General features: G+C 42.9%; 1 protein-coding gene across 3 annotated transcripts in view; it reads left to right on the plus strand.

Annotated features, from left to right (window-relative positions):
* DPP8 (dipeptidyl peptidase 8) overlaps nt 1–19,415 on the plus strand; it is a 46,177-nt gene that overhangs the window by 10,237 nt on the left and 16,525 nt on the right. For all 3 annotated transcript variants that reach the window (XM_087877781.1, XM_087877780.1, XM_087877782.1), the window contains exons 3-12: nt 757–869; nt 2,625–2,798; nt 5,856–6,024; nt 9,245–9,355; nt 9,717–9,845; nt 10,125–10,186; nt 11,843–11,943; nt 12,848–13,025; nt 15,224–15,383; nt 17,036–17,115. In XM_087877781.1, coding sequence (XP_087733907.1) covers nt 757–869; nt 2,625–2,798; nt 5,856–6,024; nt 9,245–9,355; nt 9,717–9,845; nt 10,125–10,186; nt 11,843–11,943; nt 12,848–13,025; nt 15,224–15,383; nt 17,036–17,115 — 1,277 coding nt within the window. The remainder of the gene's footprint in view (nt 1–756; nt 870–2,624; nt 2,799–5,855; nt 6,025–9,244; nt 9,356–9,716; nt 9,846–10,124; nt 10,187–11,842; nt 11,944–12,847; nt 13,026–15,223; nt 15,384–17,035; nt 17,116–19,415) is intronic.

A 19,415-nucleotide genomic window follows, 5' to 3' on the forward strand; every position in this document is an offset into this window, starting at 1 on the left:
GAAGATTTAGGCCAGGCCACCTTGATGGAATAGGAAAGTCTTAAGCGCGCGACGGAAGGTGCGCAGATCCGGGATCCTCCGTATCTCCGGGGGGAGCTCATTCCAGATCGTAGGTGCCCCCACAGAGAAGGCTCTCCCCCTAGGGGCCGCCAGTCGACATTGTTTGGCCGATGGCACCCGGAGGAGTCCCTCTCTATGGGAGCGTACTGGCTGGTGAGAGGCTATTGGTGGTAGCAGGTGGTCCTGTAGATAACCATTGGGTGTTCCCCCACAAATGTATTTACCGATAGTTAGTTACCAAACTTGTATGCTGTCCAGTTCTCCAAAGGCATCTTTAGGCAGTTGCAAAGGCAACTCTACGCTCCTCATATCCACCTTTTGCTGGGTCTTTCCAAAGATGCTTGGAAATGTAGATCCACCATGCTGAGGGCCATCTGATTCGGTTCCTCTTTTTTTATCTTAAAGAGTTGTTCTTGTTTTTCTTATGATGGCTCTTGTGATATGAGGAATTCTTATTTGGCTGTTCTGGATAGGTCCCTGGGTCTGCATGGGATGTAACCGCTAGCAAATAAATGCATTTATAAATCAACTGGTTAAGGCATTTGCTGGTTTTTAAGTCCATATGACAATTTCGGCTTGGGACTCTGGTAGTAAGAAGAAAAATTCAGTAGTTTTTTCTTTCTTTCTTTCTTTCTTTCTTTCTTTCTTTCTTTCTTTCTTTCTTTCTTTCTTTCTTTCTTTCTTTTTATTAATTAGCCATGTCGGGTGAAAACAGGGAAAACACTCTTTTTTATTCCGAAATCCCCAAAACGGTAAACAAAGCTGCCATTCTTATGCTGTCTTGGAAGCCTCTTATAGACCTCTTTCAGGTATGTCGTTTGGTTATTTCTTCCCTCTTTCATCCCTCATTTTTCCCCCCATCCTAAAGGTGTGCTACAATTCCTATCTGAATCCCTGGTACAGAGGTGAGGGGTCACAAAAGTCAAGATGGATCCCAGGGCTTCAGTCACAGGGCTTCAGCCAAAGTCTTGATTTTTTCGACCTCTCCTCTGAAGCTGCACCAATCAGTTGAAAGCATTGTCTAAAACTTTTGCTAGATATCTTGGGGAATGGGACAACTTGCCACAGCCAACTTGCTGCAGCCAACTCACCATGGCCAACTCACCATGGCCAACTCACCATGGCCAACTCATCATGGCCAACTCACCATGGCCAACTCATCATGGCCAACTCACCATAGCCAACTCACCATGGCCAACTCATCATGGCCAACTCATCATGGCCAACTCACGATAGCCAACTCACCATGGCCAACTCATCATGGCCAACTCACCATGGCCAACTCATCATGGCCAACTCACCATAGCCAACTCACCATGGCCAACTCATCATGGCCAACTCACCATGGCCAACTCATCATGGCCAACTCACCATAGCCAACTCACCATGGCCAACTCATCATGGCCAACTCACCATGGCCAACTCACCATGGCCAACTCATCATGGCCAACTCATCATGGCCAACTCACCATGGCTAACTCACCATGGCCAATTCATTGCAGCCAGCTGATCATGGCCAACTTGCCATGGCCAACTCATCGCAGACAACTCATGGCCAACTCGCCTTGGGACAATATAGCAATTCTATTTAATTATTTAAAATAAATAAAAAATATTTTAATTTTTGCCATTCACATTTTATTCTGTTCCTCCTTTTGCATCCTTCCTTTAATGATTCTATTTCACCAATTCTTTGATATTAGTGTAACTCTTGTCCTGCGGCGAGTTGTCCTGCACCGAAATAGCTGTGGTGAGTTGTTCTGCAGCAACTTGGCTGTGGCGACTTAGTCATGGTGAGTTGGGCATGGTGATTTGTCATAGACCCATATCTTGATAGTGCTAACAGTTGTTCTTGCCGGCTACTTTCTTCACTTATTAAACATGCAAAGCACTTTCTCATTGGCTGTGTTTAATTTTAATCAATAGCCTTTTGTCTGAGTTGTTTGAAGGGTTTGCTTTGGATCACCAGCTTTGATATCAGGGAGAAGCTTAAAAGAATAACCGAATTGGAAGGGACCTTGGAGGTCTTCTAGTCCAACCCCTTAATTTTTAATTGCTTAAATAAGAGCAGTGTTGTTGTTGTTTTGAAGTAATTCAAATGAAGTTAAGTACAGGTAGTCCTTGACCTATGATCACAATTGAGCCCAAAATTTATCTTGTTAAGTGAGACATTCGTTAAGTGAGTTTTGCCACTTTTTGCTACCTTTTTTGCCACGGCTGTTAAGCGAATGACTGCAGTTGTTAAGTTAGAAACACGGTTCTTAAGTGAATCTGGCTTCTCCGTTGACTTGGCTTGTCAGAAGGCCGTAAAAGAGGATCACGTGACCCCAGGACACCGCAACCGTCACAAATACGAGTCAGTCGCCAAGCGTCTGAATTTTGATCATGTGACCACAGGGATACTGAAACGGTCATATGTGTGAAAAACGGTCATAAGTCATTTTTTTCAGTGCCGTTGTAATTTCAAAAGGTCACTAAACGGATGATTATAAGTCAAGGACTATCTGTAGTAAACAATTTTAGTTTTCCCGCATGTTCCTTCTGTCCCTCTCCTCTCTCATCAGGCCAGCCTGGATTATGGGATGTACTCACGAGAGGAGGAGCTGCTGCGGGAAAGGAAACGTATTGGCACCATTGGAATCTCCTCCTACGATTATCACCAGGAAAGTGGCACCTTTTTATTCCAAGCCGGCAGCGGGATCTACCATGTCAAAGATGGCGGCCCAAATGGGTTTACGGTGAGAGGTTGTGGCGGTTTGTTGTTGTGTACCAGTTAGCACTGAACAATATAATTTACTTTCTGGAGAGGCAGGAAGGAGAAAATTGGTCCTGCTGGATGGATGGGGAAGAGGATGAGAGGTTTTGCTTCTGGATGGAAGTCTACCATAAATGTTGGAGGAGGCCTAGGTGGTTCTCCTTCTCCTAGCTTCCAACCATCATTCCCAGTGTTGTGGCTCCGTTGCCTGAGCCTGGGCTATCGACAGATGCAGACTCTGAGAGTGAGGGGGAGGAGTTGGCAAGGCCTCCCTCTCCAGGACCCTCCTCTCTGGCAATGCCTCCGGAGGACACCAAAGGCCAAACGATAGGCTCAGAGCCAAGCACATCCCCACAGCCACAGGTGGACAGCGACGAGGAAAATAAGTGCTGGCTGGACCCTCGCCAGAGGCGCAGGGAGAAGCGTGCGCAGCAGAGGGGAAGGCGTGCCAGAGATTAGCTGAGTCACTGGACCACACCCCACAGTATAAAAGGGAGTGTGGTGGCTATTCGGACTCTGTGATGGACAAAGCTAATCTCTGGCGAGGCACTTTGCACCTTCGGACACAACACCTATTTGCTGTGGATTTAATTACAAACTGGACTATTCAAACTGTGTGTATTTTTGTCTGTGTTATCGGAGTAAAAGTTTTTGGCAGGCAGCCATGGAGTTGCTGCCAAGTTCCTTATCACTGATGTTGAGTGTTTGAAGAGTTTATTTAACCCTCGGCTGGCTGGTTGGGTGTGTGCGTGGTACGGGGACAGAACACCCTGCTGGAGCTTTGGAGCAATCTTGTTGGTTGCTGAACCCCATTATAATCATCATCATTGTTGTTATTATTATTAATCGCACAGTCAGCCAGATGTTCAGACTGGGTTTGGCATTTTTGTCTACCTATCGAGTCCTTACCAAGGACCTGGGAGAGGCAAATCTGGATGTTTGATGGTGTTACAGATATCATCGCAGGATGGAAGCAGTTCCAAGTAAAGCTGCCTTCTGCAATTGATTGATGGCAAATTTGTCAATGTCAATGATGGCACTCAAGTGGTGCTCCAGTTGTTTTGGGACTGCACCCAAGGCACCAATTACTATTGATACTACCCTTGCTCGCCTTTGCCATAGTCGTTCTATTTATATTTGTAGGTCTTTGTATTTTGTTATTTTCTCCAGTTCTTTCTCTTCTACTCTGCTGTCTCCAGGCACCACCACCACCACCACCACTACTACTACTACTACTTCTTCTCCTTCTCCTTCTCCTTCTCCTTCTCCTCCTCCTCCTCCTCATCATCATTCTCCTCATCATCTTCATTATTCACACAGCCAGCCAAATGATTACAGTGGATTTTGCATTTTTATCCATCTATCAAGTCCTTCTCAAGGACCTGTTATTTATTTACTGTATACACCTTTACTATTTTTCATAAATAACTCAAGGCAGCGGACATAGTTAATACTACTTCCTCCTCCTGTTTTCCCACAACAAACCCCCCTCCCCCTTGTGAAGTGGGTTGGACTGAAAATGAGTGACTGGCCCAAAGTCACCCAGCCAGCTTTCATGCCTAAGGTGGAACTAGAATTCACTGTCTCCTAGTGATTGGACCATAGTCACCTACCGAGCTTTTATGCCCAGGCAAAATTAGAACTCAGGGTCTCCCAGTTTCTAACCTGGTGCCTTCACCATTAGACCCAACTGGCTAGAATATCTGAATTCCTTCCCTCCAGTTGTTGGTTGAACCTACTCCAGACCTGTTGTTATCAGAGGACCCAAGTCTTTAGTTGTTGTGAGCATTGATATATGCCTTTTCAAAAACGATTCTGGGTAGATCAAAATGGACAATTGTCAGTGTGTATGAGAGTTCATGACTGGGAAGACATGGTAAGAAGATCAGCCAATGAATAGGCATAGCAACTAAGTCAGCCAATGAGGGCTGTTTGGAAACTGAAACAGTTTGGAGCCTGGGCGTGGTTTAGCTCTGTAACTCTGAGTCTGTGCAAAAGGAACAAAGCTGAAACTAGTCTGCTGAATCGAAACTGAAACTGTTCTCTCTTCTGCCTGTGTTTTGCCTGTAACTACTACCCCGTTGAAAAAATCTGCTTTTGGTATTGTATATTTATTTCATGGGTTATTACGGATATAAAGAGAAGTTACTGAATCCTGCTGAATCAGTTACCTGTGATGTGCTTTCTGGATTTGATTGCTGTTGCAAACTCTGACAACAATGAAATGTTTTTATTTTGTTCTTGTTTCTATCTGTTTTAACCAAACGTTTTCACAAGTTGTCTTGAAGTCTACATGAAGGGGCTTTGTGTTGACAGATAGGTTTATGTTCTCCAGTCTTCTAAAGGTGTCAAGATGTTGGCCCATCCTGTTCAACGTCCATTCTGGGCTGCTCTTATTTTAATGTGGGAGTAAGGTGGGAATGTAACAAATAAAGTAATAAATAAAGTAAAAGCGGGTCCAACTAGATGATCACTGAAGGGCCCTCTTTGTTCTTAATATTGTAAAAGAGAAAATGCTTGCAATTATATCCAGCATGTAGGCAGGCACATTCCTTTCAAGTAGGACTTCTACTTCAAGGCCTCTCAGTTGTCACAGATAAGGACAGTCTAGGTGATTTACACTTTGAAGGTCAGAGTAACAGAGATGTCCATATTGTTGTTTCAACAAGAGATAATTTGAAATTATGCTTCAGTAACTTTTTAGAAGAATTATTATAACTGTTTTGCAAACTCAGTAATTAGGAAATGTCAATTAAAAATGACAAATGTATATGACCATATGAATTGCTGACTTCACAGAATCCTTTGTTTGAAACTGTATAAATGCTCTGAGCTGAAAATCATACTTCGGTCAAACCTCCTCTTCGGTAGCGATATCAAGGTTTGATCCTTTATTGCAATAAATAAGTAAACTGACTCTGTCTGCCCTAAAAGGGATGTTTCTTTAATTCCCTATTTCCACAACAATTTCACTCAGTAGTCCTGGGGAGGCAAGTACGTGCTTCAAAAGAGTCCTTTCCATATTCTTTTACCATTACAGCAACAACCTTTGCAGCCCAATCTGGTTGAGACCACTTGCCCAAATATTCGGATGGATCCGAAGATCTGCCCCGCAGACCCCAACTGGATTGCCTTTATTCACAGCAACGACATCTGGATCTCCAATCTGGCAACCAAAGAAGAGCAGAGGTTAACCTTTGTACATAAAGGTGATGCTGGCTGACCCATGGTTTGTTGAATGATAGTTTATTGAATAAAGTAGAGTTGACTGGATGTGCAGAAATGAATGATATTTTGGATTAGCATAGTGGATAAACCAAACCAGTGGTGAAATGCACTTACCTTTGCTACCGGTTCGGGAGTGTGAGGACGCACGTCTCTTCTGCGCATGCTCAGAGGATCAAAAACGGAACGTAATGATGTTCCGGCAGGTGGGCGGAGCCTCCCACCGTCGGTGCTACCGGTTTGCGCGAGCTGGATAAATCCAGCCGGATTTCACCGCTGAACCAAACTCTTCCCCCCCAAAAAGCCAGATATCTGCAGAATTATTAACGGGAACCGATTAGACCAAACCATGATTTATTTTCTTGTCCCTGATTAGTTTCATTCTGATTTTGAATCAGGATTGGGCTTTCCTTCTCTGAAATGTGTTTTTGGGAGTTCCCAGCCTGAGCTCTTCAATGTGGTACCTTTGAACTACCAGTGTGTTGTATATTAATTAAAATTTAAACTCAGTTACAGGTTGTCCTTGGCTTACAACCGTAATAGAGCCTGCAAATCATCGTCTTAAGTCATGGTAGTCATAAATTGGTCACCCAGATGACCGATCTGATTTTACGGCCTTTTTTTTTCCAGCGGTCGTAAATGCTGGTTTTCAGCAAAATGCTTGTAAAACACAGTTGCATGTCCACAATCGTAAATACCATCCAGTTGCTAATATGTGATTGCGTGATCGTGTATGTGAGTGTGTGTAGAGCAGTGGTGAAATGTAAAATTTGTTACTACAAATTTGTAACGTGGTTTGGTGTAATGTGGGGTAATGTGACTGGGTGGGCGTGGCCAACTTTTTTTTTTTACTTTTTTACTTTTTACTTTTACTTTTTTAAAGCATTTTTTTACAACCTATTCGGGCAAATAGGTTGTAAAAAAATGCTTTTAAAAGGTAAAAAAAAGGCTCTGACAATCACAGCTGTGGCGCGCGATCGTCAGCCTTTTTTTTTTTACCTTTTAAAAGCAGGAAGCAACCTTGGTGGGCGGAGCCTCGTGCCGCCATCGTTACCAGTTCTCCGAACCACCTGCCACAATCGCTATCGGATCGCCCGATCCGTCACTTAACAGTCACCTTGCTTAGCAGTGGAAAAGCAGTGGTCCCAATTTTAGTCGTAATTCGAGGACTACTTGACGTTGGGTCCATAAAAAAAGGAAATGCTTGAGCCTCCTAGTTCCATGTTACAAAACTTCAGGATGCAGAGAATAAATGCATTCCTTTCCTAGGGAGTCTTAGCAATTCTGGGCAGCATAATAGCAGTAGCATTTAGACTTATATACCACTCCACACTGCTTTACAGCCCTCTCTAAGCGGTTTACAGAGTCACACTTCTTGCCCCCAACAACCTGGGTCTTCATTTTACAAACTCGGAAAGAGGGAAAGCTGAGTCAACCTTGAGCTAGTCAGGGTCAAACTCCTCGCAGTTAGCAGAATTAGCCTGCAATACTGCATTCTAACCACTGAGCCATCACAGCCCCTTCCTTCCTTCCTTCCTTCCTCCCTCCCTCCCTCCCTCCCTCCCTCCCTCCCTCCCTCCCTCCCTCCTTTCTCAAGAGCACTTAGACTTATATACTGCTTCACAGTGCTTTTACAGCCCTCTCTAAGCGATTTACAGAGTCAGCATATTTGCCCCCAACAATCTGGATCCTCATTTTACCGACCTCGGAAGGATGGAAGGCTGAGTCAACCTTCAGCCAGTCAGGATCGAACTGCCGAACTGCTGGCGACAGGCAGTCAGCAGAATTAACCTACAATACTGCATTCTCACCACTGCACCACCACAGCAACAAAGATTAACTGGAGGCTAAACCGAAAGATGAACGATTGAGAGAATTGGGCATGTCTCACCTTTCGAAGTGAAGGATAGATAGATGATAGGTAGACAGACAGACAGACAGACAGACAGACAGACAGACAGACAGACACAGTGAGAGACAGAAAGATAAGACATAGAGAGCAATAGCGCTTAGACTTACCCTGTTTTCCCCAAAATAAGACATCCCCTGATAATAAACCCAATCGGGCTTTTGAGCACATGGCAATAAGGCCAAGCGCTTATTTTAGGGTTCAGAAAAATATAAGACAGGGTCTTATTTTCAGGGAAACACGGTATCTATCTATCTATCTATCTATCTATCTATCTATCTATCTATCTATCTATCCATCCATCCATCCATCCATCCATCCATCTATCATCTATCTATCTATCCATCTGTTCATCTCTCTCTCTCTCTCATCTATCTATCTACAGTATCTATCCACTATATCTATCCATCCATCCATATCTATCTATCTATCTATCTATCTATCTATCTATCTATCTATCTATCTATCTATCTATCTACCTACCTACCTACCTACCTACCTACCTACCTACCTACCTACCTATCATCTATCTGTCTATCTATCTATCTATCTATCTATCCATCCGTCTATCTATCTATTATCTATCTATCTATCTATCTATCTATCTATCTATCTATCTATCATCTATCTATCTATCATCTACCCTGTTTTCCCCAAAATAAGACATCCCCTGATAATAAGCCCAATTGGGCTTTTGAGTGCATGGCAATAAGGCCAAGCACTTATTTCAGGATTCAAAAAAAATATAAGACAGAGTCTTATTTTCAGGGTAACATGGTATCTATCTATCTATCTATCTATCTATCTATCTATCTATCTATCTATCTATCTATCTATCCATCCATCCATCCATCCATCTATCTATCATCTACCCTGTTTCCCCCAAAATAAGACCTCCACTGATAATAAGCCCAATCGGGCTTTTGAGCGCATGGCAATAAGGCCAAGCGCTTATTTCAGGGTTCAAAAAATATAAGACAGGGTCTTATTTTCGGGGAAACACGGTATATACTGCTTTACAGTGCTTTACAGCTCTCTCTAAGTGGTTTACATAGTCAGCCTCTTGCCATCAACAATCTGGGTCCTCCTTTTACCCACCTCGGAAGGAGGGAAGGCTGAATCAACCTTGAGCCTGGTGAAATTTGAACTGCCAAATTGCAGTCAGCTGGCGGTCAGCAGAAGTAGCCTGCAGTACTGCACTCTAACCACTGCGCCACCACGACTCATAATGGACATTTTGCAGATTGCAACCGTTGTTTATCTTCTTCCTTTTGTCTCGTATGTTGCCTGCACAGAACTTGCCAACGTTGAAGAGGATCCCAAGTCAGCTGGTGTCGCTACCTTTGTGCTACAGGAGGAGTTTGACAGATACACGGGCTATTGGTGGTGCCCGCTAGCTGAGCCAAGTAAGTAATCACGGTGGGCAGCTCGAGAAGTTTACTTAACTTCCCTGGTGTCACGTTGGCCTATTAGAAGAGAAAGGCTCTCGAACTCATAATTAGCAAAACTACATTTTACTAAAGCTAAGTTGAATCTGAGGTCAGGCAGCTGTTGGGGAGAAGTCTATACAGTGGCTCGGTGGCTCAGTGGCTAAGAGTCTGAACTTGTCGATCAGAAAGTTCGGCGGTTCAAATCCCTAGTATAGGTTTCCTGCGTGAGCAAGGGGTTGGACTAGATAATCTCCAAGGTCCCTTCCAACTCTGTTACTGTTATTATTATTATTATTACATTATTACATTGGCCTTTCTCTGGTTTCTGTCTTGGTAGCTCTTGGCGGAGGAAAAATCCTTAGAATTCTGTATGAAGAAAACGACGAGTCGGAGGTGGAAGTTATTCATGTCACATCCCCCATGTTGGAAACCCGGAGGACGGATTCTTTTCGGTATCCCAAGACAGGTGAGAGAACCTGGTGGGATATTCCAGAAAGGGCCCAGTGATGCCATAAAACAGTGTTTCTCAGCCACTTCAAGATATGTGGCTTCAACTCCCAGAATTCTATGCCAGCATAGCTGCCTGGAGAATTCTGGGAGTTGAAGTCCACACATCTTGAAGTGGCTTGAGGTAGAGAAACACAACCCTAAGCATCAGGATCTGGATACCAACTGACCTTGGAGAACAATCAGGAGCCTTTAATTCCTCTGTAACTCTTAATTTTATTTTATTTTTCTCTTCTAGGCACTGCAAATCCCAAAGTCACTTTCAAGTTATCTGAAATAACCATTGCATCTGATGGCACAGTAAGCCTGCTCCGTTTTTTTAATGTCTCAAATAAATGTCTAAAATATGATGGTTTGTATTGTTTGAATTGTGGTGCATTGAATCAACTGTAGTGTCCTGAGCCACAAAGCACCTCGCTGTAAACCATAGTTTGGTTCCACATTGCACAAAGCCACAACGTGGTTGATTTGGCCTCCGCACATCACACAAGTCCAAAGAGTTGGGGCTGATGACTTAACATGAACAAGCCACTCTGGTTTATGGGGTAGTTTGTGGTGATGTTATGGGACAAGCCGAGTTATGGGTCACTTTGAAAAACATGCCCAGCCACTTGGTCGGGTAATGGATGAGAAGGAAGAGGTTTGTTACAAGACAAGATCAGGAACCGTTTGGAGATTAAAAATTGGTTAGAGTGGGTGAGGCACTCGTGTCGAACTGTTATAAAAGTGTTTTTCAAACTTGGCAATTTGAAGATATGTGGACTTCAGCTCCCAGAATTCCCTAGCCATTCCATATATGCTGGCTGGGGAATTCTGGGAGTTGAAGTCCAAAGATCCTCAAGTTGCCAAATTTGAAACATGTGTGTTATAGAAGGTCATTGCATCTGCAGATAAGACAAGAACTTCCCTTCCCTTCCCTCCTTTCTTTTCCCTTCCCTTCCCTTCTTTCTTTTTCCTTCCCTTCTTTTTCCTTCCTTCCCTTTTTTTTTCCTTCCCTTCTTTTTCCTTCTCTTCCCTTTTTCCTTGCCTTCTTTCTGCTTCCCTTCCTTCCTTCCTTTCTTTTTCCTTCCTTTTTCCTTCCCTTCTTTTTCCTTCCCTTCCTTCCTTCCTTTTTCCTTCCCTTCTTTCTCCTTCCCTTCCCTTCTTTCTCCTTTCTTCTCTTCTTCTCTTTCTTCCTCCCTTCTAAGTGGTTCTTAACATTATACCAAATTTAGGGTTAAAACACTCAAGGTTTTCTATGTTTCCTGTTTGAAAATAGCAGATTGTGTCGCTAGAATTATCCCCTGAAATCTTTTTATTAGGAATGATTGGAGATGGATTTTCTAAAGATAAGATACATCTTATAATACATGTTATAACAGCGGCCAGGCTAATTTTTGCAAAATACTGGAAGGACAAACTAACCCCTCCAGAGGTAACAATAATAAACAAAATTTTAGAATGTGTAGAAATGGCAAAATTAACAAGTGATCTTAATAATGATGTGAACTCAAAATTCAATGCAGTATGGGAAAGGTGGTACAAATGGTGGAATAATAGAATGAGATTGTAAGGTTACGTCTATTTTCAGTAATGGTAGATTCGAATGTATTTGATATGTATATAATGTATATAGTGTAAATATGTAATTACACGACACCTCAGATGTCAACAAAGATCTGATGTTTTTTTAAAAAAAATTAAAATCAATAAAGTATATTCAAAAAAAAAAAGAAAAGATTATGGGCTTTGTTATAGACCATTCCTGCCCAAAAGATTCAAAATAACATAAAGGGAGAAAGTTAAGAGTTTACAAACTAGGAAACCTGTGAAGGTTCCTGGAAAGAGATTATGACCAAGTTCTATTATTTATCCAGAATTTATTTTTCATTCGTTTTTCATCCATGCCTCTTAATATATTTTGGAGAAAGGTATTAGTAGTTTTTCTAACTGGTGTTTTTCCCATCTTCCCTGAAGATTGTGGGTGCTGTTGACAAAGAACTGGTCCAACCCTTTGAAATCTTATTCGATGGAGTAGAATATATCGCCAGAGCAGGATGGACACGAGAGGGAAAATAGTACGTATTTTATATTTCCTTATATTTGCTCAGCTTTGGACTGGGCTGTTCTGAGCCCTGGTGGTTCATAGCAACCTCGGGTTGTAAAAGAGCCTAGAGAACTTCTAGTCCACCCTTAAACCCAGTGCGAGAATCCTCAGCCCAGCCCTGGCTGTCCAGTCTTTTCTTGAATACCTCCAGTTATTGAAGCCTCTTAACTTAGACTCTAGAAAGAGTGCAGAGAAGAGCAACCAAGATGATGAGGGGACTGGAGGCTGAAACATATAAAGAACGATTGCGGGAACTGGGTATGTCTAGTTTGATGAAAAGAAGGACTAGGGGAGGCATGATAGCAGTCTTCCAATATCTCAGGGGTTGCCACAAAGAAGAAGGAGTCAAACTATTCTCTAAAGCACCTGAGGGCAGGACAAGAAGCAATGGGTAGAAACTAATCAAGGAGAGAAGCAACTTAGAACTAAGGAGAAATTTCCTGACAGTTAGAACAATTAATAAGTAGAACAACTTGCCTGCAGAAGTTGTGAATACACCAACACTGGAAATTTTTAAGAAGATGTTGGATAACCATTTGTCTGAAGTAGTGTAGGGTTTCCTGCCTGGGCAGGGGGTTGGACTAGAAGACCTCCAAGGTCCCTTCCAACTCTGTTATTCTATTCTATTCTAATTCCTACTTCAGGATTTTCCTTATCCATCAGTTCAGCTCCAGGAGATAAAACGTCAAGTAATACGTCAAGTATCTTTTAACTTTTGTATTCTCTGTTTTTTATTGTTGTGAGCCGCCCTGAGTCCTTCGGGAGAAGGGCGGCATATAAATCCAATCTATCAATCAATCAATCAATCAATAATATTGTAATGGTGGTAGCACCATCTAAGCACCATTTTCTGATTTGCCCTCCTTTCTGCTTAGTGCTTGGGCCATCCTGCTTGATCGTTCTCAAACCCGGCTGCAGATTGCTTTGCTTCCCTCGGCCTTATTTATCCCTGTGGAAGACGATGCCATGGAGAGACAGAAATTAATCGATGTCGTGCCTGAGTCTGTTACCCCCTTGATTGTTTACGAAGAAACAACAGACATCTGGATAAACGTAAGGATGTATTCCTTCAGGGTAGGCCTGCTGAAGTTTTCTAGCTTTGGATGGAATTGTTGGGATGTCACGGGTCCAGAGAGATAGAGGGGAAAAACAATCAGCTAATGAAGTTTGACAAGAAAACGTTTTCAATAAACAGGCAGAATTGGTTAGATTAGGCAGAGCCCAGGAGCTGAATTGACAGAAATAGAAGGGACTTCTTGTGGCCTGTTGGCCGCTGGCCTCTCCAACAGCTGAATCAGATGAGGAGGCATGAGAGTCAGGATCAGCATCAAGGCAATCTGAGAGCTCCGTGGGGGAAGAGGAAATGTGTCACTGCGTTTTTGTATTTACCAGATGAGCTCATATTTTTGGACATTCAGATTTTCCGTAGCTTGCCAAGTTTCTTATCAGTAAGCTAACTACACATGTCCGTATTCCTTCACGTCTTCCTTTCTACTTTTCTTTGTTCTCCTGCCAAGAGGTCCGGCTGCAGAGAGGTGGCCGGCAGGAACGTTGCCAAAATGTAATTATTTAGATAGTGAGATGTTTTATTTTCTTTATAACTAATAAATGAGTTTTTTCTTAGAAAAATATATCTTCGGGGTTTATTTTCTTGCAAAAGTATGCTTCAAGGGAAAAGTCTCGATCCACGTCTCTAAATCAAGGTGCGATTACCCAAAAACAGAATGGGATTAATTAGCACCCTGACACCTGGTAGCAGGACGATGATTGATTTATGGCTTTTTCCTTGCTTGTTACTTTGACTGCTGTCAGAGAGAGAGACAGGGGCAGAGCCTGGGCTGTCCATCAGCCCTCAGATGGAGAGTCAACAGCCCCCAGGTCTGGAGGTGGCTGATGAGGAAAAGGAGGAACAGCTGGATCCTGTGCCTGATATGCAGAAGGCAGAGGAGAGGAGAGCAGTGGAAATCTATGGGCCTGTCCTTGGGACAGAAGAGCCATTGCTGCTAGCAAAATCCCACCCTAGCTCTGGGGATAAAAGGCAGCAGGGTGGAGATGAATAGGTGTGGTAGACAACTATTCATCTCCCTGCCGGACAGACTTGTTAGCCAGCTGTGAGAGAGAGACTTTTTGCCAGGGCTGCTGGCGCTCCTTATAAAGGAATCATTGATCAATTACAGAGGGTTTGTTGTGTTTGGTGAGCTGGGTCAGAACAGGACTTTGTAAAGTCTACATTGTTAGTCAAGTAGAGAGAGCTACTTTGGTTTAGTGGTGAAAACACCTGGCTAAAAACTGGGAGATTGTGAGTTCTAGTCCCACTTTAAGGATGAAAGCCAGCTGGGTGACTTTGGGCCAATCATCAGGAGACTGTGAATTCTAGTACTGCCTTGGGCATGAAAGCCAATTGGGTCGAATGTTGTTTGGATATACACTTTGTTTTATATGTAGTTAGCTGTTGAACAAATATAGATAATCCTCGATTTACCACCCTGGAATTATGGTTGCAAATTCTGCTAATTATTAAGCAGGTCCACACATGATAAGACTCAACTGTATAACTTTTTGCAGGAGGGGGTGTCATAAAGTCAATGTCAAAGTCATTAAGTGAATACATTGTCCACCCTGAGTGTTTTTTGCCAGAAACTGGAAGTAAAAACTGCTTTCCTTCAAGAAGCATAATAAATTGTGGTCATATCACTTTGGAAATGGTCGCAAATGTAGGCGGATTGCCTAGCACCTAAAATGGGATCCCTTGAAAACATTTGGCGGCTACAGGTCATCAGAACTTCAAACTCAGGTCATAAATGGCCTTGGGGAGGTCTGTCATAAGTTTGAATAATCATTAAGTAGACAGTTATAAGTAAATGAGATTTCCTTTACCAGTTGACCAATCAAATCATACCAGGAAACGAAATAAAACAATATAAATCGTAAAGATACAAGCAACAGGGTATTGTTGCTTGTATCTTTACAATTTATATTGTTTTATTTCGTTTCCTAGTATGATTTGATTGCTTATTTAGTATCCTATGACTATCAAGTGTTGTATCTTATGATTCTTGATGAATGTATTTCTTTTTTATGTACACTGAGAGCTTATGCACCAAAGACAAATTCCTTGTGTGTCCAATCACACCTGGCCAATAAAGAAGTCTATTCTATTCTATAAAGGAGATTTTCTTTACCAGTTTGAACTAATCGTCCTAATTTTCCTAGTCTTTATTTTGACTTGCAGCTCTTCCTTATTTCCGCAGATCCATGATATCTTCCATGTTTTCCCCCAAACTCACGAGGATGTGATAGAATTTATCTTCGCCTCCGAGTGCAAAACGGGGTTCCGACATCTGTACAAAATCTCCACCATTTTGAAAGAGAGCGAATACAGACGATCTTCAGGGGGACTTCCATCTCCAAGTAACCCGTTTTGCTTCTGTGTCTTAATAAATGGAAGAAGTTAGGTGTGCCTGCAGAAGGTCTCAAATTCAGTACAGGTAGTCCTCAACTTACAACCCCTTTGTTTACTGACCGTTCGAAGTTACAGTGGCACTGAAAAAAGTGAGTCATGTCACATGGTGACCCGCTTAATGGCTGCAATAACTTACACCCAAAATTCTGGGCTCGATAGTGGTTGTTAATGGAGGACTACCTGTAAGGCAGCAAGACTATATAGGTGTGAAGTGGAGGCCTGTCTCTTTTCTGAAGATAGAGCAATTTCCTTCGATGCCCTGTCTGGCTAACTGCCAAATGTTTTATCGGCATAAGAAGTAACTTGCATGGTGTTTCTAAAGATGCTTGTTTTCAAGAAACAACTGGACTTTCTGGTTTTTCTTGGAAGATGTTTCGCTTCTCATCCAAGAAGCTTCTTCAGCTCTGTTTGGATGGTGGGGAATGGAAGGATTGACCCTCCTTGCAGACTGCTGGTCATTTGCATCCTTTTAGAGCAGAGGTCCTCAAACTTGGCAGCTTTAAGACTTGTGGACTTCAACTCCCAGAATTCTCCAGCCAGCATAGCTGGCTGGAGAATTCTGGGAGTTGAAGTCCACAAGTCTTAAAGCTGCCAAGATTGAGGGCCTCTGTTTCAGAGGGTCGTTGAAGCACTTGGAGGTTTATCTGTGTCCTCAGGGTCACCTGAGTGGTGCAAATGGGTGTGGAGCAGTGGTGGGTTCCTCCCGGTTCGGCCCGGTTCTCTCGAGCTGGTAGCGGTGACGATATGATGTCACCGAACTGGTTTTGCCCCCCGCCCTCCCGTGCCCCCCTACCCCCCGCGCCCCCCCACGTTATTCTTACCTTTTATTTGGCCCCACCCCCAATCTATTGCTGCCTTCTGAATCCCAGCTGATGGCTAGAGGGAAAAAAAACTGTTTAAACTCTTGCCGCGGGGCTTCAAAGGGCCGCCCTACAGCTGATCAGTGTTAAAAGAAAACAAATGAGTAGACCAGTGCCTGCAAAAATACATGAGTCGATCAGTGCCTGCAAAAAAGAAATGGGTAGACTGGTACAGCTCTGCAAGCAGTTAAAAGCCTGGTAGAGCAGTACCTCTGCTAAATCCTAAAGAATTGTCACATGACCAACAAGCCATGCCCACAAAATAAGCCACACCCACAGAACCGGTAGTAAAAAAATTTAGAACCCACCCCTGGTGTGGAGACTTCTTGGAACTATTAAAAGGACTGTGTTGTAGATTGGAGATAGATGATGTCGTATCCCTCTGTTGAGAGAGGGCTGTTCAGTCTTAACATAGATGGCCTCCTTGACTCTTCTTTCAAACTTTTGAAAGAGTGCTAACAACCAGATGAACGCAAGGAGCATAAATCCTTCCATTCCCCACCATCCAAGTCAGACTGAAGAAGCTTCTTGGATGAGAAGTGAATCGTCTTCAAAGAAAAACCAGGAAGTCCAGGTGCCTCTTGAAAAAGCACCTTTGGCACAACCAGGACCTTGGATGACTGAGAATCTCCATAGACGTTTGCATGGTCTTCCAATTTCTTCTACATTCAGAAATGATGTTGCTTAGTTGAGCTGGGGAAGAGCACCGATGGACTCCCGTAACTTTGATCTCCTTGTAGGTGACTTCTTATGTCTTGTCAAAGAAGAGCTGCCCCTCACCAGTGGAGAATGGGAAGTGCTTGGCCGGCACGGCTCAAACGTAAGCTGCTTGATCTCCCTTTTCTTCAGTTGATGAATTTTTGAAACTTTTTAGTGGTTTATCAAAATATAAAATACAAAGAGAAATTCAAAAAAGTAAAGGAAAACTAGGGAGGGGAGGTAGAGAAAAAGAAATGGTGTAAAGAGAAAGGCACTAACTTCCGACTCTCTTTAGCATAGTAGAAGATAACATTACAACCGCAACTTTTTACTTTTACACAACAGTATGTACAAGCCATTTCTTTAACAACAAATCTGTCTCATTGGCAAAAACAAAATCAAAGTTTCATTTATTTTTCATTGCAAGAGCCTGGTGGTGCAGCAGACTAAAGCACTGTTATTAACATCAGCTGCCTGCAATTACTGCAAGTTCAAATCTCACCAGGCTCAAGGTTGACTCAGCCTTCCATCCTTTCTAAGGTAGGTAAAATGAGGACCCAATTTGTGGGGGCAATAAGCTGACTTTGTATAAATATACGAAAGTATGAAGGCTATTGCTTAACGCACTGTAAGCCGCCCTGAGTCTCCGGAGAAGGGCGGCATATAAATCAAATAATAATAAAAAAAAATCCGGAAGCCATTTCAAAATAGAAATAAGGTTAGATCTCTTCTCTTCTTTGAATAAAAGAATCAATTTAATCATCTCTGCTTCTTTTTGTTGTGGGGAATAATATATGCTTCTGTTAACTCATTAATTTTTATTGTAATTCATATTAAGAGAAACCTCTATATTATTTCATTTTTTTAAAAAAAATGCCTAAAGGGAGAAAATGCAAATCTCTCCCTTGAGTTAATCCTCATGGAATAGATCTTTTCCTTCTCTTGTTTTCAAATTTAATCAATAGTATTTTACAAAGTGGAGAATGGGAAGTGCTTGGCCGACACAGCTCAAACGTAAGCTGTTTGGTCTCCCTTTTCTTCAATTCATAACGTTCAACTGGACTTTTAAACCATTCATCGTTTGCATGAGATTATTGTGGTATCTTACGTGTCCCATAGCCAAATGGCTGTTAGATATATCTGGTTTTTTGCCAGGCGCAAAACCCAAATTCCAGGCTCAATAGTGGTCATTTAGTGAGGACTTCCTGAATAGCAGCTATACCCTTCTTGGTTTCCTGTGTGAAGGCCTGTCTCTTTTGGAGCAATTTAACTGATTTATTGCTAAACTTTTTGCAAAGGAACAGGCAGCATTCGGTTAGAGCTAGGTAAGGTTCAGTGGTGATCCCGGGAGGGCTGGACTTAATTTGTTTATGGATACGTAATGATTCTAGATAGGGATGTGGTGGCTCAGTGGCTAAGACGCTGAGTTTGTCGATCAAAAGGTCGTCAGTTCAGCAGTTCGAATCCCTAGTGCCGTGTAATGGGGTGAGCAGCTCCCGTGACTTGTCCCAGCTTCTGCCAACCTAGCAGTTCGAAAGCACGTAAAAAATGCAAGTAGAAAAATAGGGACCACCTTTGGTGGGAAGGGAACAGCATTCCGTGCGCCTCTGGCGTTGAGTCATGCCAGCCACATGACCACGGAGACGTCTTCGGACAGCGCTGGCTCTTCGGCTTTGAAACGGAGATGAGCACCGCCCCCTAGAGTCAGGAATGACTAGCACATTTGTGCGAGGGGAACCTTTACCTTTTTAATGATTCTAGGCTGATCCCTCTTTTTACCTCTCTCCCTGGCTCTGTCAGTCCTTCTACAGGTTTTTTGAAATAAAGATGGGACCATATGGATCACCAACCAGCCCTCATGAATTTAGACAGTCCAGTCCATTCTCTCACCCTAGCTGTGTTCACCCATGTGCCCCACCAGCTCACTCACAAACCTCATAGTAGCCTCCTTTGTACAAGGAGCTAAACTCAGTTTCAATGCTGGGTTTTGGTTTTCAATTTCGTTTGTTAAATATGTTGTAGTGGCTCCGTCTTAACAGAATAACAGAGTTGGAAGAGACAGTAGCAGTAACAGAGTTGGAAGGGACTTTGGAGGTCATCTAATCCAACCCCCTATTCACGCAGGAGACCTGTACTAGGGATTTGAACCACCGAACTGCCGACCTTTCTGATCGACAAGCTCAGTGTCTTAGCCACTGAGCCACCTAATCTCCCTGGAGGTCTTTTTTTTCCCCCCAAAGCACCAGAAGGCAAGACAAGAAGCGATGGATAGAAACTAATCAAGGAGGGAAGCAACTAAGGAGAAATTTATTTCCTGACAGAACAATTAACCAGTAGAACCGCTTGCCTTCAGAAATTTGTGGGTGCTCCATCACTGGGGGCTTTTAAGAAGAGACTGGACAATCACTTGTCTGGAGTGGT

This window comes from Pantherophis guttatus, chromosome 13 (assembly GCF_059756535.1).
Source record: "Pantherophis guttatus breed Tessera chromosome 13, ASM5975653v1, whole genome shotgun sequence".
Classification (NCBI taxonomy): Eukaryota; Metazoa; Chordata; class Lepidosauria; order Squamata; family Colubridae; genus Pantherophis; species Pantherophis guttatus.